Source organism: Semicossyphus pulcher, unplaced genomic scaffold, assembly GCF_022749685.1.
Source record: "Semicossyphus pulcher isolate SPU_LCO1_2020_fin unplaced genomic scaffold, fSemPul1.0.p SCAF_2, whole genome shotgun sequence".
NCBI lineage: Eukaryota > Metazoa > Chordata > Actinopteri > Labriformes > Labridae > Semicossyphus > Semicossyphus pulcher.
The window spans coordinates 14,745,358-14,771,721 of record NW_027211693.1 but is presented as its reverse complement, the minus strand read 5'-3'; the positions used below and the strand labels follow the sequence as shown (position 1 = coordinate 14,771,721).

The following is a 26,364-nucleotide window of genomic DNA, read 5'->3' as shown; positions in this document are numbered from 1 at the left end:
AACAAAATAAATATAAAATTATTATGTTACATGTTATAATCAAATGATACTTGCAAACAGAAGCTTGTATAATAAGAATATTAGGGGGCTGAGACAAGTGTCCTGTGTTACACCGCACGATTTGTTAGAAGTATCTAATTAAAGATCCCGAAGATTTTCCTGTCAGTGATGTATGAAAATTTAGAATCAATTTTAATGAAAACAACACAGTTTCCAGGTTGAGGAATCATAATGTGTTAGCAAAATGCTACGCTAGAATTATAGACACTAATGACTGCAGCTTTGTGACCTGTATCTGTCTTAGGTTACTGCCAATCAAAGTCTGGTCGAGTTAAGAATATTAACATCCCAATGCAAAAAAACCCCACAAGTAATTAGGCAAAAGGTGTGCAATACCAAAGGTCAAAAAGTGTTACAAGGTATATCAAATTTTCAGTTTGACCTCATGCTCAGAAATTATGTTATTTCCATTTAGCTGCTCTAAATATATCTATATATTTTTAACACTGTACAAAATAATATTAATAATAATGCTAACCTGACATTAATTTAAAGACAGTATTGGGCGGACAAACAAAGGCACCAAAGACCACCAATAAACTGAAGCTACATAGCTAGGGTTACCTGCCGGGCCCGAACAGAGGAAAGATGTCATCTGTATGTTTGAGTGCCTTTCTATTGGTGCAGGAGTTATTTTCATCGCATCGCGTCCCTACTGACTTTTGTTCTGCCGTTCCCACATGGTTACAGATATCCTTAATTAGCACAGTAAGGCTAAATGAATGTATTTTTTTCTTGCAGAATGCATATTAAATAGAAAAGAAAACGTTTGCATATTGTTTATTTTGGCATTTGGACAGTCCCACGCTTAATCTTCACTAATAATTTTCTCTGGGAATCACTGATACAAATGTGGAAGTACAGTCAGGGAGGAAATAACTCAAGCTGATTTAAAATGCATTTAGCACTTAAACAAAGCTGACATTTCCCAGTGTGTGCCTGAGCCGATTTTCTCCCATGTGAGTGCCTTGTGTTACCGCTTCTGACTGAGAATTCTCTGCCACCACATCTCTGGCTTGACTGGAGGACTCGAGCTGCAATTGAAAGTGTACAAATATTTCGACTTCTCATCTAAAAGCCCCCGCTGAGTGTGGAGATGTCACTTTAGGTACAACATGCTTAGGCTAGATTGTATGTTTGTAGGTATGTTAGTAATTATCAGATGATGCCGCAAGATTCCTAAGCTATCCACAGCTCTATTTGAAACTCCATTGTCAGGTAATAATTGCCTATTTTTTTTGTCCCTTTTTCTCTCATGAAAACTCTGTGATTCATACTCTTGTCAGACATGCATGGGGTCGTGGAATGAAGGGACGTAGGTCTGAAGAATATCAAGTATCTCTAAATAACAACTTCTTTATGCAGCCAATTCATAGCTGCTCCTGGTAGTCCCCTACTTCCATCTGCCGCACAGAGAGAAGACAGACGACTCTTGTCCCACTTAATCGGCACAAGAGACACAGATTGTTTTTCCTCAGGTGGTTATGAATTTCATTTGCATCACCAAACTACAATTCCTGCGGAGGCAAGGTTAATGCTCCTGCGCATTAACTCGTTTCTGTTCGCTTTCCAGACTCTGCTATATGCGAGTTACCGCATGCACACTAATTATATACACAAAACCGTGTAAATACTGCACGAAAAATGACAAATTACATTTTAAAATATCAAGGTACAATTATTATTGCCCAATCCAGGGTGCACAACAGGATTGATATTTCATACTGCCACATGACGCTATTAATATCTTTCCTTATTGCTCAGGAAACACCCACACAGAGTCATGCATTAGCATACTGGCATTTTAAAGAGTCCTTGAGGTGACAGAAATTCGACCCGGAATGTGGTGCTTATAATGCAATGGTTAACATTGACTTGCATTTCCACATTTCTTTATTCACTTTATACCTGTAATTTAGTGGCCTGTTGTTGAAAAGATAATGTATCAAAGTATTGTTTACTTGGTGTTTTGGGGAAAATCACTTTTCGCAAATAAAAAAATCCCATCCAAAAATTCAGTTTAAATAGCTTCATTCCACTCATATCATTAAACATAACGTGCAACATTAAAATGATGTCAAAAGCACGAGTTAGATGTTTTGGTTGTTGTCAGTTATAGAGGGCTAAAACGCAAGGTCACACAAGCGTCGGCAAAGAAAGAGCTATCAAATTAATGCCAAGAAGTCCTGAGGCGATGGATAAATTATCTATGGTAAAATAGAGCCCACACGCAAGAGACTGCGCTGTTGAAATTGTATTCAAATGTGATGGAACGTTGCACAACACAGTCTTCATTCAATTATGCTCAGGATGTGTAAATTCAAGGACGTTTAAGCGATGAAAATTGTTTAGTGTTGTGTGCTTTGAAACGGTTAAGGAGGGTGGAATAGTGTGACCATGCCTGAATGGTTGTTCTACACAAATAAGTGCATTTGAATAGATGGCCTTTTGATGTGGATCTTCAACCTCGCACCCTTTTATAGAGGGGGGTCACTTTAAGAATCCTCTAAAACCAGTGCAAGAGGTTCGTAAGGAGATTGCTTTAAATTTCATGAAGATTGGAATAATATTTCCCTAACAGTCTCAAATCTCCGATATTATTAATAAACATGAGAATAAACGTGACAGTGAATCTCATGTTTCCATACCTTGGTCCAGTTGACCCTCTTCATCACCGTTTCCGGCTTGTAGGTCCTCTTGGGTTCCAGTCCGTAAGGCAGCTTGATAACAGGCGGTGCAGGAGGTGGGCCCCCGAAGAAGGGTGGAGGGGGTGGGGGCCCACAGCCAGGAGGTGGTGGCGGAGGTGGAGGTCCACAACCAGGGGGCGGAGGTGGTGGCGGTGGCGGTGGAATGCCGGCATGGCCGGGGAGAGGTGGAGGTGGAGGTGGGGGCGGACAGCCACCAGGTGGGGGTGGTGGAGGAGGCGGTGGAGGGGGAGGTGGAGCTGCAGCACCTCCCGGTAGAGGTGGTGCTCCGGGCGCAGTTGGACCAGCTGCAATCTGAAAATAAAGGGTGGAGATGTTAAAGATGGCCAACACGTCAACCAAGCCTCAATCTGATGTCAGTAAAGGTCAAAAGTCATAAGATGTAATTTTTTGGTTTGTACCAATGAGGAGGCGTTTCTGTGCTGTTAAAAACAATGTTTTACCACCTGCAGGACTTCAGTGTGTTCAGGACTCAGTCACCTGCTGTGAGCTTAGACTGTAGGCAGAGATTTGGGTCTGTGTGTGTAAAAACAGTTAACCAGCTCGTTGCAGTGTTTAAATTCAATGATAAATCGGCTCTGTGCGAGTGTTGCTTACAAGTTCAGACCGCACAAGGAGGTCATCTCTTCTGCTGTTTTCATGACTTTACTAACCAGGAGAAAACGATGGCATGTTTGTCAACTATTTTCATGGATATGTTTGCCAAGTTAACTTTACTATGAGTCATTTAAGCAGGAAACACAATACTCAACATTTATTTTTATTTAAACCACATAAAGAACTGTACATTTAGCATCAGAATCATTATCAGAATGATTAAGTTATTCAATAATTTGACCAAATATTGTCTATTTTGTCTAAATAAGAAATCCAAATTGTCTAAAAAATTTGGTGTTTATAATTTATTCCAGTTTTGTCAGACAAGCATGATAAATGACATTAATATGTTTGGTTCTTCTGACATTTTTTGTGACTAGCCTTAATTAAGTAACCATAGTAATGCTATGATGGAACTGGGGTCTGTACACAGTTTTACACTTCCGCAGCAGGACATCAGGCTTTGGGAAAGACAAGTGGAAATTTTGAAGTTGAACTTAAACTTAGTGCGTTAACACTAAAACTTAAAATATTTGGCATTGATTCACATTTGTATCTATTGACTGGTGGCAATGTTGGATTAGTAGTCACACCATTTACAAATATCAATGGTATCCACACTTGGTTTTAAGCCCATCCCTATTAATATTTATAAAGAGGCGGGTGATTAACTTTCAACTCTAACTAGTTGGGACGACATAATATATCATTTATTTTACTATTTTAAAGGCCAATTTAGGGCATTGTAAATTAGCCAGGGCTATAAATGCTGTAGCGTGTGGCATCGGTTTACTTGCTTCATACTTGTCCCTATACAAATAAACATTAAATAAAATAGCATTAACATTTTTGTTAAACGGGTTACCATAGCTCTACTAACATAGAGTTATGAATTGGCAATAAGGTTGGCCCACTGCGTTCAATAAACCTGGTGAATATGTATGTAAATACTAAGCAAAATGTTGATAAAAACCTGTGACAAATACTGTTTTAATGTACAAAAGATAAGAGCGTTGCTCTCCCGTCAAGTCTTCGTCAGGAGTCCTCACAATGGCAGGCTATTAAACAGCAGACAGGGATGTAATTAGACCTGAGTCTGATAAGACAAACTCTTTCAGTCCTTTGACATGTCTGCACTATCACACATACCACATACACAGGTAGTGGGCGATAGTCAGCGATAATGCCAATTGAAAAATGTGTCGAGAAAAAAAAGGTATGCAAATCCAAAAATTACAGACATGCAAGATTAGACAGGCGTAGATCTGTAAAGATGATTAGATGCCGGCTCTGACCAAAAAGCATTTCCACTTCCACTTCTCATTTCCAAAACCAATTTCCCACCATGAGCTTTTCCTCAGTCACTTGATTGGATGCGTAAAATGTGATTGGCTTCATATTTAAAGACATTAAGTTGTGTTTCATTACATAATGGCATTGGCGAATTGTTTATTAGGGCCAAAATTAAAAAGGTGTTCTGCGAGGAGCTTCTTACACACATCGCCCGCAGCCCTTCAGTGGAAAGCCACAGCCGATGATTACATGTCTGTCAATCTGGAGCCCTCCGTGGCCCGTTTCCTCTTTTAAGATTAATATGAGAGAATGGAAGCAAATTAGCTGCTAAATTAGAGCGCAGTTGTTTCCGTACCGAAGGGCCCTCCGAGTCTTTATCTCTCTCTCTACCTCTGTCTCCCTCTCTCCCGCTGATTTACCTAATAGTAATAAGCCCAGTGTTTCACAGAACCCTTGGGATCTAAAACCACCGCCACTGGCTTCTACTTCCGCACATAACAAAATACAATGAGATATGAAGTGTGTAACAATTGCAAAATGTAAATCGTGTAACAATTGTGTATTATTACTTAAATTATAATAACCATCTTATACTGGATTCACATGGGAAAACATCAGACGTTATGTTCTGCATTGCAATAAAGTAGCCCATACATCAATGTCAGTGTCCGGGTCTGAGCTAGCAAATACAATTATCTAAAATAGGTGGAATATTGTACCAATACAGTTTGTGAGAACCAGTAAAAGACCCAAAAAATATATTGTAAACTTTATAGAATAAAATTAAGCATGAGTTTTAGGATCCCACAAATGTCACAATTATGTTCCTATATCATATGTTGATTTCTAATATGCATACTATCAAGCATGTTTTCGATGTTCGGTTCTTCGCCAGCTCGTGAAGGTGTCTCTGCTTCTTTTTGGCTTCCGCAGAGCCCATCTGGAGCTCAGTTTTAAGTGGAAGTCACGGCTAATATGAATCTAACCCATCCAATTTTGATTCATAGTCTTCTGGACTCAATGGGGAGGTCAGCCTGGCAGGTAATTAACTCTGAATGCTGTGTGATTAAATCTATGCCCCAATCTCATCTCTGATAGAGGAGTTCAATCAAGAAGTGTTTACATATGAAAATTGCATTAAACAAGCAGGAAGTGTGTGAGGTAAAAAAACCCCATAGAGTTTACCAAAGATTGCAACTGCTACCAACAGAATAAATGTCTGTGGATCAATAATTTCAACAGGCAAATCAAATGTGTGTCAAATCTGTGTTAAAGTGGTAACCTCGAAGATCTCAGTTTTGTTCTCTTTGGCGGCACCTATGGCGATAAACGGTAATTGCAGGAGCACACTTCACAGATATCCAGACAGCGTCACATGTGTGACGTCCACGGTTGGCTCCGGTTGTAACTCTGGAATTTCCTTGCTGACGGTCGCTTTCCTTTTCAGACTGTGCCTTCATCTGAGCATCAAATTTGTTTCTTTTTCTTTTGATTTTCACTTATTTTTGAAGTTGTGTCTGTAGTCATCCATCTTTTCTTTGTTTGTTCAGCCATAGTAGATTACTGTTTACTCGCAACACTTGCAGAGAGCGGACAAGCAGCCGCTTAGCTCCACCTACCCTCTTTCATCAGTGGGCCATAGGCTCAATCACCATTGTGTTCTCTCATTCGGCGATAGATAGCGACTTAACAGAAAATCTTCGAGATTATGACTTTAAATAGATACAGTATGTCAGTATGAGATTTCTTTCTTGTCAATGAAGATTACAGGCATTGCAGATTAGTTCATGTCCAATCAATATAACATGAATGTACATTCAATTCAAAGCTCACAGCAGCTACAAGATAATCTGTACAACACTGCATTGGGCACACATGCACATAGATCAAGGGAGGTAATAAAATCAGTACCAGAATCAGTTTAAAAATCCTCTTCAACTAAATATTTGAAGATTCACAATTCATTTCATACGTAACTTGCATTTGAAGGTAGTCTAATGTGCGATTATGTCAAGGGCCACGCATGCAAAGAGGATACCCACCTTGGCTTCATATTCCCTGATGAGTGTCTGAGCCTCTTTGAGCTTGTCTTGCTCATTAGTAAACTGTGCAGATACAACACACACACACACACACACACACCAGACACACACCATGGGAACACACAAGTCACAAAAAAGGGCAACAAAGAGACACAAATGGGGGTGGGTTAGATAGACAGAGAAGAAGGAGAACACTAGTACACTAGAACAGGTAAGGTACTCACAGCAATGACAAAGGAGGCAGAAAAAAGAGGCGAGCAGGGGAAAGAGGACGTCCCTTACACAGTTAATGACAATGGAGGCACAATGTTATATTCCCATTTTGTCTGAATGAGCTATTTGATGTGCAAAAGGCAGAGTGTACTGTACTTTTACACCTAAAACAAGATGTAATCTATCTTCAAAAGAGCATCAGTGTAAAGCACTGACTGCAGCATGAAAGGAACAAGGCGCAGCATCACTGACAGTCGGTGCACCTTCAAAACCCTTCTTCCATTTCCCTTTTTTTTCCCCTTTCTGGCATTGCAAAATACATTTCAACTTAACACTCTCAGATGTGTGATGGGCATTGATTTCACGCTGCAGTCTTTGTTTTAGAAATGTACCCATGTTGCTTTGATATTTCTCTCTTTGCGACCTTGCCAAAAGAAAGAGGTTGGAAGCATATTCCACAGCTGAACTGAAATGTTGTATTTTTTAGGGAGTGATTCCTACAGAGCAACTCTTACTATAGACTGTAGAGAGCTAAATATTTAATGTGTATAATGGAAAAAGGAGATGGAAACTTTCAGTCGGGCGGGTTAAAGAGAAGTTCGCAAGAATTCTGGAAAATGGAAGTAAAGTGCAATATTTAAAGCAAAGAGAAGTTTTATCTTTCATCCTCCGGGATTTAAAGTTAGAGGCGGTGAGATATTTAAGAACGAGTCAGAGATTTTTAGTACGGTACGCACTGCTTTTGACCAACTGGTAATGTAAGGATATATGTATAAGACATTTGAATGTGTGTCAGTGATTTAAACAGTACATTTCTGGCTCTATTGTGAGCTATGCTGTCATTATCAGTCGAGTCAAATGTGTAATCAGCCAGGACGGGAGGAAGTCTGGCGGTAAAAGAGAGAGAAAACGGTCCAGCACACCTCCAGCTCCTCTTGGGGCACAGCTGGGTCAGCTACTACACCGCCAGGTTGTTAAAACCTATTAATGGGATGGCGCAGACTACTCCAGTGCACCACTGCAGTGCTACATTATTCATCACATCCACAGCCGATTCAATAAAAAGCTTCCTTTTTTTTTTTTACCTGGAGAGGTTGCAAGCAAAGTTTTGGGGACGGGTGGGCGATTTTACTTGCTGTGATTCCTGCGTCCAGTGTTGATGTTTACAGGCTGAACCTCCACTCAACTCAATTGAGGGATAATCAAACAGACACATCAAACAGGCCGCTTGTTACAATGCCAAAGTTCCCCGAGAAGGACTCATTAAATGTGCTGCTTCACAAACAAGGTGAAGGGATGTGACTCGGGCTTGCATGTGTTCTCATATCTGACAGGAATTCTATCAAGGAGATGAAAGGTTGGGGTAAGCTCCCACTTCATTCATATTCTGAAAAACGGCGGCGATAGCAGCAGCTTTGATGGACAAACTGAATGCGTGTCCGCGCAACGATTTAAGGGGTCGGTGCTCTCACAGTTAATGGCTTTCTGCAGCACTGTGTCAAACATGGATTAGGTTGAAGAAGATACTTTTTCAGGCTTGTCTTCCCGGAGTAACAGAATCACAACTCTCTGAGACATGATACTATGGGGTTGCCTGAGGTAGCCATTGAATTGTGTATGTGAACACCTGTCTAATATAAAAAGATAGGAGGTATTTTTATAACAGAATGTGGAGGAAATTAACTCAAATTAAAGGCAAATTAATATGTAAAATAAGCTCTACTTTTCTTCAACAAGAGGAGAAGGAATTGATTGATCTTCATAATAAACTCTCTTGCAAGTGTATCCCTTTAGTCCATTAACTATTTGTATGTTCTGTCAAGATGCATAGGGGACGTGATGAGGCCCTTATGGCCACATCCGTGCAAGTTTGCTCCAAAGAAATTGCATATTTCCCCGCTGAGGTTAATGTCTGCTGATGTGAAGCTCTCAAGTAGTCACCTCTCTTTGAAGGAGCATTCAGACAAACAGAGGAAGAGAGGGCTTGACTCTCCAGGGCTCCTCTGCTCTACACTACCTGTTAAAGCACCACAGTCAGTCAGTCTTCAAAAGACAGAGGCCTGTCAGGGGAGGGTGAGGGGGAGGTGTGTTATGGGGAAGAAAACACTTGGAAACACAACATAAAAAGCTCCAACAAGGGAAAGAGGGCAAGCTAAGGTAACGCAGCCTGACGCATTCAGCTCTGACAGAAGGTGGAAGAAGGAGAGAGCGAGGGGAGGAAAGGGGGCGAGCAGGCAGAGCAGGTGGAGAGGAGCTGCAGAGTCTTATGGTCTCATTAAAATAGGAGGGTAGTCTGTGGGATAAGAGTGATGAACTAGTTTGGGTACAAATGCATATAAAAAGTGGCGACTCGGCACTCAGGCAATTGAATTGCAGGGGTGAGACCTACACACAGCCAAAGCTTGTGCTACATCACAGCATTTGTTTCAGGCATAAAGGATTAAAGTAACATTATAATACTCCTTTCCCACCAAAAAGATGCATTGACGCAGGTTTTTCAGACCCGGGAAGGCCTGCTAATAAATGCTGATTCTCTCTTTTCCCATTGCCAGCGAAGTATACTCCTGTCGGTCTCTTTTCTGCTCTGTCACCGTCTGACGTCACAAACCCACCGGAAACAGGGTTAGTAAACAATGAAGATGTTACGGTGGTTAGGTCTTTATTGTAGCTATAGATGCTTTCCCACTGGTCAAAAAACCTGCTAACACCCGCAAACACCCGGCTTTTTTGCTTAGTGGAAAAGGCTACAATCGGCATTCAGACCCGGGTCAAATTGATGGGAACACAAAACCTGCGTCGACACGCTAATCTCTGCCTCCTTTCCAGCTTGATGCTATGCTCCATTGGTAACTTCTGCGACTCCAAATTCCACCCGTCTCCGTCCAAGTAGCGCTCGAGCATTGTTCCGAATTTGTCAGTGCCGAGTTTGATAAACAGACTGAATGAGTAATAGATACAATAAAGACCTAACCACCGTAACATCTTCACTGGTTACTAGCCCTTGTCTCCGGCGTGTTTGTGACGTCAGATGGTGACACAGCAGAAAAGAGACCGAAAGGAGTATACTTCACTGGCAATGGGAAAACAGACAATTGGCATCTATAAACGGGTCTTCCCGGGTCTGAAAAACCTGCGTCAACGCACTTATTTCAGTGGGAAAGGGGTAGATTACCGACAGAGCATAGCATCAGACACAGGTTTTATGTTCCCATCAATACCGATCAGAGCCGAGGCGATAATTACCCGGGTCTACTGCAGTCATTTGACCCGGGTCTGAATGCCTATTGTAATCTTAGTTAGTGGGCGTTTGTGGGTGTTGGTGGGTTTTTTGACCAGTGAGAAAGCGGCTTAAGACTCCTTAAAACTACCAGTGATGCTCGGACCACATATGCAGGTGCAGTTGATCAGACAGTGAGTGCCAGTGTAAGCAACAAGAGATGAATGTTTGAAAGAAAAAGCAATCTGAAACATAAACGTAGCTACACCATCTTTCAATGCTGGTTTATATTAAATTCCCTAAGCAGTGAGGCAAACTGCCCTTTTGTCTCAAGACAGTACTAAAGTGTTTGAAATTGGGTTAAGGGGGAAATAGCAGTCATTTTCTGCGCTCAAAATGGAGGGTTTTGCCTGGGAAGAAATGATTTGGAGGCCAGGAAAGGAAATGCAATCCATCTTTGAGATGATAGAATTACATAGGAAAAGCTTCAATAGAGCAATTCGCGCATAAAAAGAGCTACAACTTAGGAGGGAGATTGACCCTTTATTAAATCAAATGTTCTTGCATGGATGATAACTCCCACTTACAGGCGCAGCACATCTGTAAGTGGGTTGGAAAGGTATCCTTCTGACCAAATCAGCCTTTTTCTAGTGCTGCCATTACTTCTTGTTACTGTGATCTTAAGAGAAACTTTTTTATTCCGTATGAAATCGTATGAGATGTTTTTCACTTCGAAACTGATTAAAAGGGCTTCTTGACATGTTTTCTACTTTTTCAGGCTTTTTTGGAAACCATACAATGTGAAAGATCTCTGGGGGGGATGTAACACTGTTTCGCAGAGTGGTGGGATTTCTCTTTATGGATTTACCTGGGACTCCAGGGCCTGGATCTTCCCCTCCAGCTCTTTGATTCTCTCTTCCTTCTTTTGAGATTCAGCCTGGGCCTCCTGCCGTGCACTGAACTCCTCATCAAACTGCAAGAAAAGAAGCACAAGCATGTCTATGTGCACATAACAAATATGTGTACAAAGATGTAAACACACACACACTCAGGTTGGTGAGCCGCGCGGTGTCTCCAGAGAACGGCCACGGGGCACATCAACAGACACCAAAACACACCGTCTTACACTCTCTGGCCGATTTCTATTCATAGCTCACATGGCCCTAGAGCCCTGTTGTCCTTTGTCTTTGTTTCAGGCCTGGCTTTCATGTATGTTGATGGATCTAACCTTTGCAGAAACCCAGCCCTGTCGCTACAATGATTTCACCAGCCCAGCAGGGTGCGTGGTGGGCTGGTGGGACAGGACTCTTAAGAAAAAAACATATCCTGGAACCCCTCGGTGTGTCAGACAGCAGCAGTGACGCAAGACGATGCATTTAAATATCATATATAATATGCCAGGGGCAAGGTTTCACAGTCAAGGAGCAGTGATTCTGTGTTTCTCTTGAGTAAATAAAAAGTAAAATCAATAAATAAAGTGAGTAACTGATGTAATTGCATTAAATTGAAACAAAAAAAGAGCCGTCTAAAAATGCACAACTGGATGAAAAAAGGCCGACACAACTTAACCGCCTCGGCACTGTGCACAAATAAGTATACATCAGAACATCGGCATTGATTCTTGTAATGCTGATACGGATCATGTAGCGTCACAGCCAGGTATCGATCAGGGCATGGAAAATCAATAGCTTGTCTGGGAGCTCTGAGGAAGAAAAAACTTTCCTGATGGGAGTCGGCCAACCAAGGGAGCTGCTGGGAGTGATTAATGTCTCACCTTTTTGGAGTACTCTGCAGCCTTCTGCTCGCTCTCCTCAACTTTAGATTTGTCCACACACTGATCTGCAAGACAAGACAGGCATAGTGACGAGATTATTCAAAAGCAGCTCTGGGTTGAATTGTGCATCATTAGCTCAGGTGAGATTTACTGAAGGACGTGGGTCTTGTTTTTCAAAGCATATTAAAGCTTGTGTTTGACACTGAAGATACCAAGACCTGCATTTTTCTCCCATTAAAGCTTGTATAAATAAGATGATTGTGATGAAATGCAAAACTAAGTCGATAATTAAGTATATGGAAAAAATGAAATGATATGTCTGCCCTTGAAGAAAGGGAGATAAAGTGGGCAGCAGTGGCGACTGATGCAACTGCCGTGTTAACCTTGTGTAAAGGGGACAAGTGTTTTCTTGATGACTGCCTAGCATTTGGTGGTATCAGTCATAGTGTGCAACTATTGGCTCATGCAGCAGTCCTATCTTCCGCCCTCCTCTTCTCTTCATCCTCTCATTGACACAGGTGCCCTTGAATAATGGGAATCGTCACATTAAAAAGTGTGAGGGAGCTTAAAGAGGGGGTATTATGCTGTCTCACATTTTAAGACATATATATATAACGTTACAATGTTGGATGTCCAGACTAAACGTGGGTGAAGTTTCAAATCTGTAGGTAAAAGTATGTTGGAGTAATCCCCAGGCTTCTCAGCTCAGTCTGCAGGCTGCTGTGAACGCCAGGTTTCACACAGTTTTTTTTCTACACGCTGCACTTTGTGACATCACAGAGAGCTGGCCAATCGGAAGAAAGTAGGCTTGTAGGGGTCGGGTTTCTTGTTTCTTGTGTATTTCTGTATGAGAGCCAGCACAGAGCACCAGTGTGAGAAAAATTAGGAGTTTTTTAACTGTAAATTATTCTAAGCTACTCCACAGGTGAGTGAAATATGAAGCTCGAAATTAGCATAATTTAAGGCCCTATATTCCTGTTAAATGGGACATATTTTATATATGCAATCAATTTTCTATTATTCTGATGTGTTTTTGAATCACGAGGGTAAAGTTTGTTTCGTTTTAAAAATTGTATACATATTTTAATGTAAGTATTTTTCAGAGCCTCTCCTTCTTCCTTAAACGAACAAGCCGTTTTGCCATTCAAAGGTCAGACCTCCCCACTCCAAAGTTGTAGAAAACATGGCTGCTCTAGGATCAATTATTCGACCTTATATGTACGAGCCAGAATCGCCAGGAGGTATCTGAATGGTAAGTTGAAATCTTGACAACGACTTGACTACAAGCTCGTGCAAGAAGGCAGCCTGAGGTGAATGACGGTGAATGACGATTTCAGCGAAAGCAAGGTTCTACGTAGAAACCTGCAGCTGTTCTGAACGGCCCATTTCAGAGGCGACCTTTTTAAACATGTCATTCTGGGAAAACACGGAATTATGCCGTTTTCACTTTTTCACTGTGAACAATAAATATGAGAATATCCATTTAAAAGATATGGCCCATTTAAATTTGAGTTGACGCGAAAATCCCAAATTTTACAATTACCCTAAAGACGAATAAGCTGAAGGAAAACACAAGTTCTAAGTGATAATTGTTGTTACATAACACACCAACAACACATTTTCCACAGAAACATAACTGTTGTCAGGAACTGACACCCTGTCGTAAACGAAAAAAGGAGAAAAAAAGGTGGGTGGGGGTGGGATGGCACCTTTCAAACACGCATTTGGATGTGGCATCAAAGTCCACATCTTTTGTATCAATGTAACAAAATCCATCTTTGAAAGTTTGTTTAAACTGATTAAATCTCAGTAAAGTGAGCGAGAAAACTTATGAGGTAGCGCGTCAGTCCTCTGCGGATAGGTTTACAAACTTTTAATGACCCTTTGTTGGCAAGTCACAGAACTGTTAGTGACACAACGAAAGGAGACAAAGCGGTGTTATTTCTTTCTTTCCTCTGTTCGAATAAATATTCTCCATTAGTAATGCAGCGCAAATGGATGTTCTCTCTATGATGCCAGGAACACGACTGACAAATACCTTAACTGTGGAAAACGACATTTAATGTGATTCCGAAGTAACAGCATTTATTTTGACGGATAATATGTATTATTCATCAATAATTAGATGACCCACATCTTATATGTCAAGCCACTGCAGGTGTTGTGTTTGCCATCTCAGGGAGATCTGGGAGGATAATGAGAATGACTGCGAGGTAACAAAACATTTTTAGCAGCAGCGGTGATACACCTCCCGCAGCACCGAGTTTCAAAGGAACATAACTCATTTTGAGAATGATTTCAGCATATGACAAGTCTTGGAGACTTTTGCAAAAACAATTTGTACTTTGTTCAAAATCAAATGAGTGAGTAAATGTACCAATCAGATGGGTGAAGTCCACGTCCAATCTTTTACTGTAGCCAAAGTCGGGGTCCATGCCGTTGCGATGCAGCACCACCTGGGACACACATTCTTCTATCACCTTGTAATACTGAGGCCTGAGGGGTCAGAAAACATAAAGCAGAGCAATTAGACAAGCCACAAAAAGATATGAGTGACGCAAACTCTACAAGGATAATTAACCACAAATGATTCCCTTATCCAAGCTAGAGGTCACAAAATGCCATGTCGAAAAGGGTGCTGCAGGAGAAAATAGGCACCCTATTAAATTTGATCACTTGCTTCACCCCGATCATGAAATTAGCAGATTAATGGGCACACAAAACCCAAAGTCTGTGTTAGTCTGACCATTTCAAGGTGACAGACGGTAACCAAGGCTACGCTTGCCCTCTTGCCTAATTTGCAATCATCTTAGCCAATTAGAGCGACCATAAAAAGTGAAATGTAAATCTAATCAGCGTAATGTGTGTAATTGAAAGCACAATGACCGGGAAAACATGTCGGCCAGTTAGGACTGTGACTGAGTGCTTGGTGTTGTCAAGCACGGCGTGTGAATCAGCCCCAGAGTCCCGTTCCGCCACACAGGTTGGTATGTGACCTTTTCCTCAGTAACATTATCAACTTTAATTGCAAGTGACATTTAGCAAATACAATGCCAGCTTAAGCTGAGCCCCAGACTGAGAAATAATGATTTTCTAGGCATGACATTGACCAGAAGTTGATGTTTAAATTCACAACAGAAACAACTTACTTTTTATGCCTCCAAAGACTCAAGCTGGAAGTTGAGATTTGAACTGAGTTACTAGAAATGGAAAATTGATCCTTAGAGTAATAATCTCGAAGATTTTGATTTAAATAAATGTCTGTTAAGTCTCTATCTATCGCCGAATGAGGTAACACAATGGTGATTGAGCCTATGGGCCACTGATGAAAGCCTTTGCATTTGCAGTTTCACAGACTGGGTGTCTGAGACGATATTCATGGAAAAAATCCCAAGCGGCGCCCAGTTAGTGACGCGTTTTCCATCAGCCAGCAGTGGTTGGTCTGCCAGAGAGGGTAGGCGGAGCTGCTTTTCCTGTCTCTGCAAGTGTTGCGAGTAAACAGTAATCTACTGTAGCTGAACAAACAAAGAACAAGATCGATGACTACAGATACAACTTCAAAAATAAGTGAAAATCCAAAGAAAAAGAAACAAATTTGACACTCAGATGAAGGCAAACAGTCTAAAAAGGAAAGCGACCGTCAGCGAGGAAAATCAAGAGTTACATCCGGAGCCAACCGTTGACGTCACATATGCGACACTGTCTGGATATCTGAGAAGTGTGCTCCCGCAATTACCGTTTATCGCCACAGGTGCTGCCAAAGAGAAACGAGATCTTCGAGATTACCACTTTATAGATTCTCATAAATAGTGCCCTTATGTCATAAAAGAACAATTCCCTCAACTAGGAACAACACATACTAATGCAAACTCTGTGCTCAAGTGCTTGTTGGTGTTACTGCTAACTAATTGTCGCAGTGTGAGTGACTGAGCCGTACAAACTCTGGCTATGAAAAAAACGTGCTATGAAATCTAGAATATATGTAAAGCGGGATAAAATATTACAAGTAGGAGGAAATCATTTCAGCAGCTGGAGCAGGGACGGCCCTCTGATTCAATAATCACATCATCTTCTTTCATCTTCCTCTGAGATATTAGAGAGTATCCTAGTGGGCACCGAGTATGTTCTTCTTTAAGTCCCAAAGCACAAATATACAGTACAACACGACAAATGTGCCTCTTGATTTAAATGTTATTTACATAAATTCTTATTTTAGAAAACATCGAGTCTTTGCAAACTTCCAAGTTAAATTGGAAGTTTAACCAAATCTCCTGGTATGCCAGATATTCTGTTTGATGCCATTTTAGCATCTTAAGATCGTGCACAGATAAATTTGAAATTCATAAATTCAGAGACGATTTTTCCGACAACTTTGATGCAGATAAGGAGTGAAAAGTGTTATCAAAGCCTGTGCGGTGGCTCTGCATGAAAGCATTAAGGGGAAGGAGCAGTAATGTAACTTCACCATTATAATCTGAGCAGGCAGAGCTGTGAACAAGGTGCCTGCTGCCAGGTGGGTTCATTTTGTGTAGGACCAAAAATGCACGTACAGTAGATCAGTATGTGTTGATGAGCAGTAACTTATTTAAATATATATTATAGGTATCATAATTAAAAAGAACAACATTTAGTGGAATGAAGTTCATATCCCAGGCTTTGACTCTGTTGCCCACAGTTCCAAAGGTTGTGCTGGTAAGTTGTGGGTGGACAGGCCGTATCACACGCTGAACACAAATATGAAAGAACACTAAATTCTGAGCCAAAGCAAATAAGAATAAATCAGCATTTAGGTGCACTGTTTTGAAAGCATGAAATGCCATACATTAAGCTTGAGCTGGCGGATGCGCCCACTCGTGATTGGAACAAGCTGGTGAAAGCTCACACATCGCCCTGCATGGCTTAAGCACTGTGGCACTCGGCTTACAACTGTCACCAGTGTACACCACATTATTATCTCAATAAGCCGCCCTATTTTCCCTTCGTCCTCCATCCTCTGCCACCACCGAGCAGATAGGGGCTGGGTGGAGATAACTAGAGACTCGGAGAGTGACCCAGAACTGTCAGGCCCCTCCACAGTGGGCAGGGCTGGGCTCCAGAAGCTAGCATATGTCCCCTGCATCATTCCCCACCTCTTCTTTTACGTTGGCACCTTCATTTCTTCCAATGATAGCTCACAGTTCAGCGCAGCCACAGCCACTTGATCCAGCTCTGCTCCACATAGCCAGTGTAATCCCCATATCACCAGGCTCCAAAAGAGCAGATCTGCTCTATATTTACTGGGTGGGTTTGATGTGCTCCCATTCATTAGGCTTGCAGTGAGAGATTAATTATCAAAAATAAACCAAGCCCTGGAGGGGAGAGCAACAACTAGTGTTGTGTTAGGAGGAACGACAGCAGACAGAGCGCTGCAACAGTTTGCCCACTGTGGATCTCCTCACACTTATTAGAATACTAATTATATTATTAAATAAATTATAATTAATGCGGATTATTACTTAATATTCAAATCAAGATGCCAAGAGTGCTATCCATTCCAAGACATACAATGATAAAGACACTTAATCCTCGACTATAGATGGAATATTATGAACACCTATGTACTCCTTTGATCACAAAGCCAAAGTCTGTCACACATTAAGACATCTTATCTCATCGAACACTGCCAACATGGAATGATTCAACTAGAGTAATGCTATTTATTAACACATTATTGACCTTATGTTGAAAACATATCAAACATACTATTTCAAATGTGCCTAATGTTGACTATAACATTAAAAAGATGGTAGATTTAAAGGAGCAATTCTCCCCTGGAAAAAGCCACTGTCAGTCAAAGCTGGTGTTCTCTGTAATCGACAGAAGCAATAATATTTGAAATTGGCGCCACAGCTGTGGAGAAAGTTGTACAAACAGCTTGTGGTTTTGCCCATTCTACATTCCTACAACACCCAGCGTGCATTGCGCCCCTCCCTTTGGATGAAATGGCCAAGTGGGAGACGTTAGAGTAAAATACCACCGTTTCGCTGCAAGCAATGGCTCAGAGCGATACAGAATCGGAAATAAAACGAGAATATACCGGTGGATCGTCTAAAAAGTCTTCAGGTCTGCAGTCTACATTTCAAACCTGACGATTTTGAATGAGACATGACATCAGGCGGGCGTCCTAGATTGAGGAAGTGTAGTTTAGCAAGCTCCCTGGCCTCCGCCAGATGACGTGTTTTAGATAGTTGGAGAAGCGGATTTGGCACAGAGCCAAATTGCATTTTTTCCTACCATAACGGCATTAGCTCCCCATTATAGCGTTAATGGACTGAGGTTGAAAATCGGCGAACTGGCCCTTTAAGGGCAAATTGTGAAAGAAGAAGAGTATCTATTGGAAATAGCTGCATGTAGCATAGTGCTGCATCCCCCATCATTCTAACTCACACACTTGTGATGGTGATAAACCACCTCAGTCAGAAGGAGTTTCTGGTGTTCATGTTTGTGTATGCACATGTACCGTTTTTTTCCCCCTTGCATTTGTGATTGAAGCTGTATGGGGGAAAAAAACACATCTTTTTAAAATATCATCAGTTTTTTTTTATGGGCTCTGTCACCAATCCCTTCATATTGCAGGCTTACAGAAGAGTACATGGACACTGGAGCCGAAGTGGACGTGGCTGTAGCTGGTTAATGCGAATTCTATTTCTCACTTCCCACAAATAGATGAGGAATACATTATTCATAACACCAAGGGAACAGCAACTTGTCTATGGTAAATTCATCTTCCTCCTCTCATCTTCACTTCGTCTTCCAACTTTCTTTTTTTTTTTTTTCAGTCTTATTTCTGCAAAAAAAAAAAAAAAAGGTCTGACACAGCAGTGAATTCATCAGTGTCACTTCATCTAGAGGATGTGCAGAATTCGTGCCCGGTGGCTGACGTATTTGCTCCTCCAAGGCGAAGAAGAAAGCTAACCCAACAGTTTAAAACTAGTAAATTATTCCAAAGTACGGAAAATTATCCCTTCTCTTATAATTTGTGTTTTTTTTCCAAGTGTTTCAGGACAAAGCGAACTTTTAGTCTCATCTCCATTAATTTCACCTTCTTCTACTGGTTACTATGAGGCTATATCTTACTGAGTAGTTTTGGTGATGCTGCTCTTATCATTGATGTTTGGGTTTGATGTATTTCATATTTTTTGTACATGTTTTATGTACTTCATTATTTTCTATGTGTTTCATGTTTGTGCTTTGTATCACCTGAATGCAAGACCCATTTATTCTCAGCTAGGACAAAGATTGATTAAGTTAAATTAAGGAATAAAAGAGGCGTGCAAATAGAAGTTGTTTTCACAGCAACTGTTTTACATAAACAATAGAAACATTACACTAATATAAAGGTAGATGATGTTGGCTTTCCTACAGTGGCAACCTCTACTTCCTGTGATTAATGAATAAACAATCTCAGATACCATTGGCTATCGTCTGAGACAATACAGCCTGTGGGGACAACAGTGAACATGTCCGTTAGCAATAAACGTCTTCGCGTCAAGACTTCCTTTTCCGCGTGCTGAACTGTTTACAGTCCAGTTAGCAACTTGAGAAGCGACCGTGTGTTCAGATCAAAAGTGAAGCGAATTTCGCCCCATTCATATATGTCTGCACAATAAATGCTGCAATTTCTTGGTTCATTAAATCCCCCAGAGGAGCGCCCGTTCATCTGTGTCTAGTGAGTGTTAGTTTCACTGTAAATAGGAAGTTAGACAGAGGCTTCACTGTGGCTTACTTCAGCAGTATGAACCTGAAAACTTTACTTATTTGCTTGTGATTTACTTTGATGAACAGGTCTTGCCTTTGCTGAAATTTCAGCATCATGATGTAGATTAGTAAAAAGTCAAAATAAAGCTTTGTCAGGTCTGTCCTCCAGAGGAGAAGAAAATTACTTTTAAAATGTTTGAACGGAGGTCAGATCATATCTGATCAATTCAGTCGGGAAATCTGAACGCTTAATGGCTTTCGTTACACAGTGACAGGGGAATTTATCTCAAGTTGAATTTTAAATTTAGAACAGATTGTTAGCGGTTAGCATGCAGATGTCTGTTTAAAGAGATCAATAAGAAGCTAAATCTTTGTCAGATGATGCTGATGGGAGCCGGGGTTGTCATTATGGCGCATTACGTTCCGCCTGCTTTGGCTCTCCACACGGACTTGTTATACTGCATACGCTGCAGCCGACATAGAAATGTAGAATCTCTAACTAGAGATTAATGAATAAATAACCTGGAAGTGATGGATGAGAGGTTCATATCTACTGTTAAAAGCCAAAAAAAAGTCCCAAAGTTAAGACTATCCAAGCACAGGGCTTCACCAGGCAGTCAGTCAATAAAAGGTCAGTTGTATTTATATTATAAAGAAACTTACCTGATGTAATAGTCGTTCCTGATGAGCAATAGGTGCTGGAGGATTGACAGGAAGTAGGCATCGGAGCCGGTGTCTTTCACCATATTGGACAGGAGATGGTACACCTCATTCATATCAGTTCAAGGAGCACAGTTAAGGAAAACAGCTTTAATGAGAGAGTTATATCTTTTTAATTAAGCAGCAGTTCAGGCTAACTTCTACCAACAAGAGTTCATCTTCAGGTGCCTTAAACTCTGTGTAAACATTTAGAAAGGTATTAGTTCTTGTTTTTTTTTCTTTATAACTACTTGTTTATTTTCCCCACTTCCTCACCTCGGGTTTCTGACAGGCATCATGGAGCAAAAGCAAAAGGAGACGTGATTCCTCTTATCCATTCGCTCTCGGGGGAGCTAAAACAGCGAACGTGAGGAGGGGGATTGGCAATAAAGAACGCTCCCTCTGGTTTACCTGTCACTCCGAACCTTTCGTCGGGGAGGAAACTAATTACATGAAAAACTCGCCGGTTTGAATGTTTAAGGCAGGAATGATGGGGGGCCGATCATTCGCAGGGCAAAAGTCTGGCTGAGATTCAGCTCTCAGATTAAAAGTGACATGCACTCAGGAGCGAAAATTCAGGTTATTAAATTTGCAAAAGGTATTGATTATGTGTCTTGTGTTTGCTTTTCCCCAGGAGGAAGTAGTGATGGCTTTGACATTGAAAACAGATGTTAAATCAGACGGTCTTTCTTTTCCTCCTTCCATATTCAAAGATCATATACCACATACATTTAATTAAATCTACAGTTTTAAAAAAGTGATGCCTCTTTGATTTTACAAACATCAAATCAAAAACAATGCAAGAAAATACACCAAACAATGAAGGCGAAGATAACGATATATACTGAAAAATGTCTTAAAATTCCATTTCTGTCTTAATGACCAATTGGTAGTAAGAGGTTCATTAAGAAGTAATTAAATCTGTGTTTCTCCAACTTCTAATAGCTTCCTAAAAGTGTAGCTCTAAGAAGTAAAGAAGCAGGGAAAATGAGTGATTTGGAGCCTATTTAATTTGTTTGCTCGAGAAAGGAGGATTTCCCCACGGATGCTCATCTTGTTTGAAAAAGTGAAATAAGCCTCTCAGATATGTGAACGCATGCAAAAAAATAAGGAAGACGACTGAGGAGACAGTGCCCTGTTAAGCTCGCACAGATGAAAACCTGATTGCCATCATAACATGAAGTGCGCTAAAATATTTACATAGTGTGACGTACTGACTGCAAAGCAATGGAGTGGCATTTTCAGCACTGTGGTAGCATATGTTGTGAATTCCCTTCCTTCTGCTTTGGGGAAAGAAAGTCAGTTAAATACATGATTTTTGGGTGACTAAGCTTAAGGATTCAAATATAATTAAGACAAATTAGGACTATAAAGTTCACCAGAGCAATAGTAATATTTCTACTACTACTGGCATGTTCTAAGAGCTGATTTTGCAGACAGACAAATGTTATGGACAGGCTTGGGAAGTAACGGCATTACATAGATTACAAAAAAAAGGCAACTGTATTCCCTTACAGTTACAGAAAAAAGAGGTAATTCGATTACAGATGCATGTATTAAAAATGGGGAAAAATAAAATACATTTTAAAATGAAGACGAAATAACACCAAAGGTGCTCTATAACATCTGGCTTCTCATTTCTAAGCCGTCCGTCTGACCGTGTCTCACAAGACCACTCATCATTGTGCCAAAAAAATGCTTCCACACGGTGGAAATTTCGCCATCATTTTGTCCTCAAAGGATAAAATGGGAGCAACATAGCAGTACAAGTTCTGCCTTCCGGCTGCTAAAATGCTGTCATTAGCCAAAAACATCTAATTGAAAGACAGGTAAGACCAACCGCTTACGTTAGCTGCACAGAATTCCAGTTTAAAATGTTAGCAAACCCGTTGTCTTCTACTTCTACTACTGAAAAATAGTTTGTGACTGCGATGACGGCCGCGGACGGGATGGTGTGGATAAAAACACAAGCTCCAGACTGGAATAAGTTTATGGCAGTTTACTTGAACTAAGTAAACTTCCTAAAGCTTTGGGAGTGCCGCAAGGCTAGATTTTAGGACCACTGCTCTTCAGTATATATATAAATGATCTCGCATCTGTTTGTAATGAGGTTAAAATTATCATGTAAGCCGATGATACCGTGCTCTTTTCATGTCTATTTCTGTGTGGGTATGGGTTAGGATGCTCTCTTAAATGTTGGTGGGGAATGTATTTTGTAATATTTTAATGTCTAGACTTCTTTTAATGTCTATGTCTTCTAAAGATTTAATTATTTTACTGACCTGCACAAGGACTAGGGGCGGAAGATAGCAATTTGCTAAAACCCGGTACAAGACATCTTTCCTTTTTTATATAAGGTTAATGTTATTTGTGCATTGTCCCTGTTCAAACAAAGAAACGTGTGAATAACATACGTAACAAAGTACATTTATATGCCCATATTTACCGCTATTAATTTAAACGGGCATTCGCGCATTACAAAAGTATTGAAATTTCTTTTCTCTTGTCTTTATTTGCAGATTCAGTATTGAAGTAATCCAAAAGTAACTGAAAGTTACATTACTTAAAAATTGTCATACTTGGATTAGGGTATTGATTACATTATGTAACAGGTAATTAGTAATTGTATCGGAATACATTTTTAAAGTAACCCTCTCAACCCTTGTTATGGATGCATCAAGGGAGATTAGAGCGGCCCAATAAACAAGTCAAAGGTTAATCTGAAGATTGGTCGATGCATTATTTCTTTCCAAATACTATTTGTCAGGTTTCATCAACAGCTAAAGGGAGACGACTCTGTAATAGAGTATCAATAATATAAATAATGTATTCCCTCCATTAAAAAAACATCACTTCACTGCAATCTCCATCTCCCACACAAAACTATCTGCAGCCGCTGCAAGAGGAGAAGATCAATTCTTTTAAATACTGTTTGACACTTTTCCTATTAATTTCAACAATGTATGTAATTAAACTCCTATCCCATATCAAATTTTTGAGAGGGAGAGAGAGAGGGATGGGAATACAGGCTCTCCTCCACAGGATCATTTCCCTCCCTTGTATTAGCTGAGTATGAAGCCTGGGAGAATTACCAATCCTGTGAGATTCAATTATAGTCTCACCACAGCGGCGTTTGAGAGGACATGAGAAGGAGCTCAGACTGGGAAAGTATCCAACTAGCTTCATCTATCACTAAGCTGCAGACATAAACCTAATGTAGAATGCCAATCCGTTCGATGACACCCCCCCTCTGCGCTCTCTTCTCTCTGTCTCCCTCTCTTTACACTCCCTCTCCAAATAATGAATAAACATGAGTGGCAGTCGAGTGTGACGTAGGCCAGTCAGTGTTGGGGTCAATCAATCACCATTCCACAGCTCATTAATATGTATTAGTGGCCTGGAGTCACCTCCTCGGCACATGGACCTGGGCCGGACACAGAGGAGATGAGCCTCTTCAGGTTAATATTCATGAAACTGCAGGGAGAAACAAGACACATGTGCAATGCTCAGGTAGCAGGAGTAGTAGCTGCAAGATAGCATGCACATACATGACTAAGTGTGTGTGTGTGTGGGTTCTATGCAGGGAAAGGGACGAAGGGTAGCCTAGGCATTCGGATCATGCTCAGAGCTGGCGGATCAATACCACATTGTCCTTGGAAACAAACATTGGGCCTTCTCATTTGTGAACCTGCTCAAGCACATCATTAATCCAGGTGCACTTTTTTTTTTTCTCCCCTCTACACGCACACACATACACACACACAACCTCCTTCCCTCACCTCCATGTGTCAACAGAAACTGTCAGTCACGGCAGCACACTGTGCCGGTACTAGAACTGTGGGACTCGGCGGAAGAAAAAGGTTGTGGGAACGAACATCTGCATAACAATGTCAGCGTCTGGTTCCACAATGTCAGCCGTTCATACATCGCCTCAGAGAAGATTTGTGAATTATTAAAGGGTTCTTCTGCCGGGATGCTTGAAGAAGTTTCTAGCTCGGGACTAAATTACTGCCCACCTTATTAACTTCTACTCCGCATGTCTGGAGTTAAATGGACATTGGTGGCGAGAGCTGAAGGGGAGAATTCACATTTCTATAATGGTGCAGAAAGACAAGGAGTGATTATAATTGAGGAGAAGAAACCTTGATCATATAATATAATATGACTCCACATAAAAAGCGTTTAAGTGTCTACTGTGCGTAGTTAATGGGAAGACGAGGGGAGCATCTGTCTGTTGGAAATCTTCCTCTTGAGCCTTACAACAGTCCTACTTAACCCGATACGAACAGACAAAGTAGAGAAAGAGGACGAGGACGAGGAGAGCAAACAAAGATGAGGTGGGAGGTTAAGATGACCGGGTTATTTACCTAGTATACCCGGTCAAAGATGGAGCTGGAGATTGAGCCTCAAATCCTCCTCTAATGAACCAAACCATGAGAGCCTGCAAAGCTTGACCAAACCCAGAGTATTCGCTCATCTCTAATGCGAGCTCTCTAGGCCTTTTCATCTGCATATTCACACAAAAGGATATTCCATCTCAGCGCGGATGTCATCCAGGCGGTGGGAGAGTTCGATGGAGTCCTCCTCCTTGTTCTCATTGAATACCTTCAGCTGGATGTCGAGCTCCTCCGTCTCTTTTAGCTCCTAGAACGAGCAAGACAAACAGTAGATGGATGAAAAGATGAAGTTATACAAAAGGTCATCTTGTAATGTAGATTATGTATTGCAAGTAATAACTTCGATAAGAACTTATTACTCGACTATGTGTATTTTTGAATCCTCTTTACTGTTAATCTTGTAAAGTAGAAACTGTTACAATAGAATATTAGTTTCGTGAACCAGCTGTACAGCAAACTGAGACGCCCTGAACCCTCTCACTAGGTATTCCAGACAGTGCCTATTCCTGCACACCTGTTCCAGCCACGAGGGGCTACAGCGGTGCTCTTTACCACTTCTCTATGAATCACCGGCAGCGGAGTTTACACACGGAGACAGGGCCAAATGTAACCCAATTTCTGCAGGTATCAATCACCCTGCGCTGTTTTTTGGGCGCACCATCTGTCTTAAGCAACACTGGTTCAGAGGGAGGTGCACAATGCCACAAAAACGGGTGGGGGAGAAGAGGAGGAGAGCCAAATACATGTGTCAAGGACTATGAGAACAAAACAAATTGGGCTTTCTTTTTTAGCGGAGTTCACTTTTTCTTTGCCTGACTCCTGAGCATAACTCATAATTAGATGAAAAGAGTGTCAGTTTGAATGTCGGCGTTAAGAAGCGGCGAACGTGGCGTTCATAAATGACTGTACACTGAGACGCTTTCATATCGGGGGGCAGAATTGAAGATAATTAAAGTAATGACAGTAATAATCAACAGGAGCAGCTGGGATGACTTATTAACAACTGGCTCTGTGACACGTTCACCCTGCTTGCAACAAACGAGGGCTTGAGTGATGAGTCGGAGCTCGTCTGCGGGCGCCCCGTGTGAGGATGTGGAGGCTTGCTGATAATGATGCCAGGACGACCTGTGTGATGAGGTGCTGGCACTGCGTCGTGCTTGACACATGGTGCTACTACAACTACAAGTTTGGTTTTCTCTAATATCTTCTCAGCACAAATAAAACATTCTTAATCAACTCACTTAAAACAGTTCTCAAACCTTGTGAAGAGGATTTAATTTGACACCATAATTTGGTTTGAATGCCTGATGGTTTCATTTAACACAATATAATGAAAGTATTGAAGTTGAAATTCTGTTGTTTTTGAAATGATAATGCATTACAGCTTGAATGTGCTTTGATTAAATGTTTAACCCTGATGCATTATGCTTCTATGCTACCAATCTGCTAGGCAAGGTTAGATTATGTTCAAAGAGCCTTGACAGGGTATGCAGTTCTTAAAGAGGGGGTATTATGCTGTTTCACATTTTAAGACATATATATATATATATATATATATATATATATTATTACAATGTTGGATGTTCAGACGAAACGTGGGTGAAGTTTCAAATCTGTAGGTAAAAGTATG

The 26,364-nt window shown here is 41.0% G+C and overlaps 1 protein-coding gene across 1 annotated transcript in view; it reads right to left on the bottom strand.

Moving 5' to 3' along the window:
• The window catches only part of diaph2 (diaphanous-related formin 2), a 411,814-nt gene that overhangs the window by 256,269 nt on the left and 129,181 nt on the right, over positions 1 to 26,364 (bottom strand). The window contains exons 12-17 of the mRNA XM_069669466.1: positions 24,869 to 24,981; positions 20,302 to 20,418; positions 14,279 to 14,397; positions 11,902 to 11,966; positions 10,996 to 11,100; positions 2,709 to 3,059 (exon numbers count right to left, since the gene is read on the bottom strand). Of these exons, the coding sequence (XP_069525567.1) occupies positions 2,709 to 3,059; positions 10,996 to 11,100; positions 11,902 to 11,966; positions 14,279 to 14,397; positions 20,302 to 20,418; positions 24,869 to 24,981 (870 nt within the window). The remainder of the gene's footprint in view (positions 1 to 2,708; positions 3,060 to 10,995; positions 11,101 to 11,901; positions 11,967 to 14,278; positions 14,398 to 20,301; positions 20,419 to 24,868; positions 24,982 to 26,364) is intronic.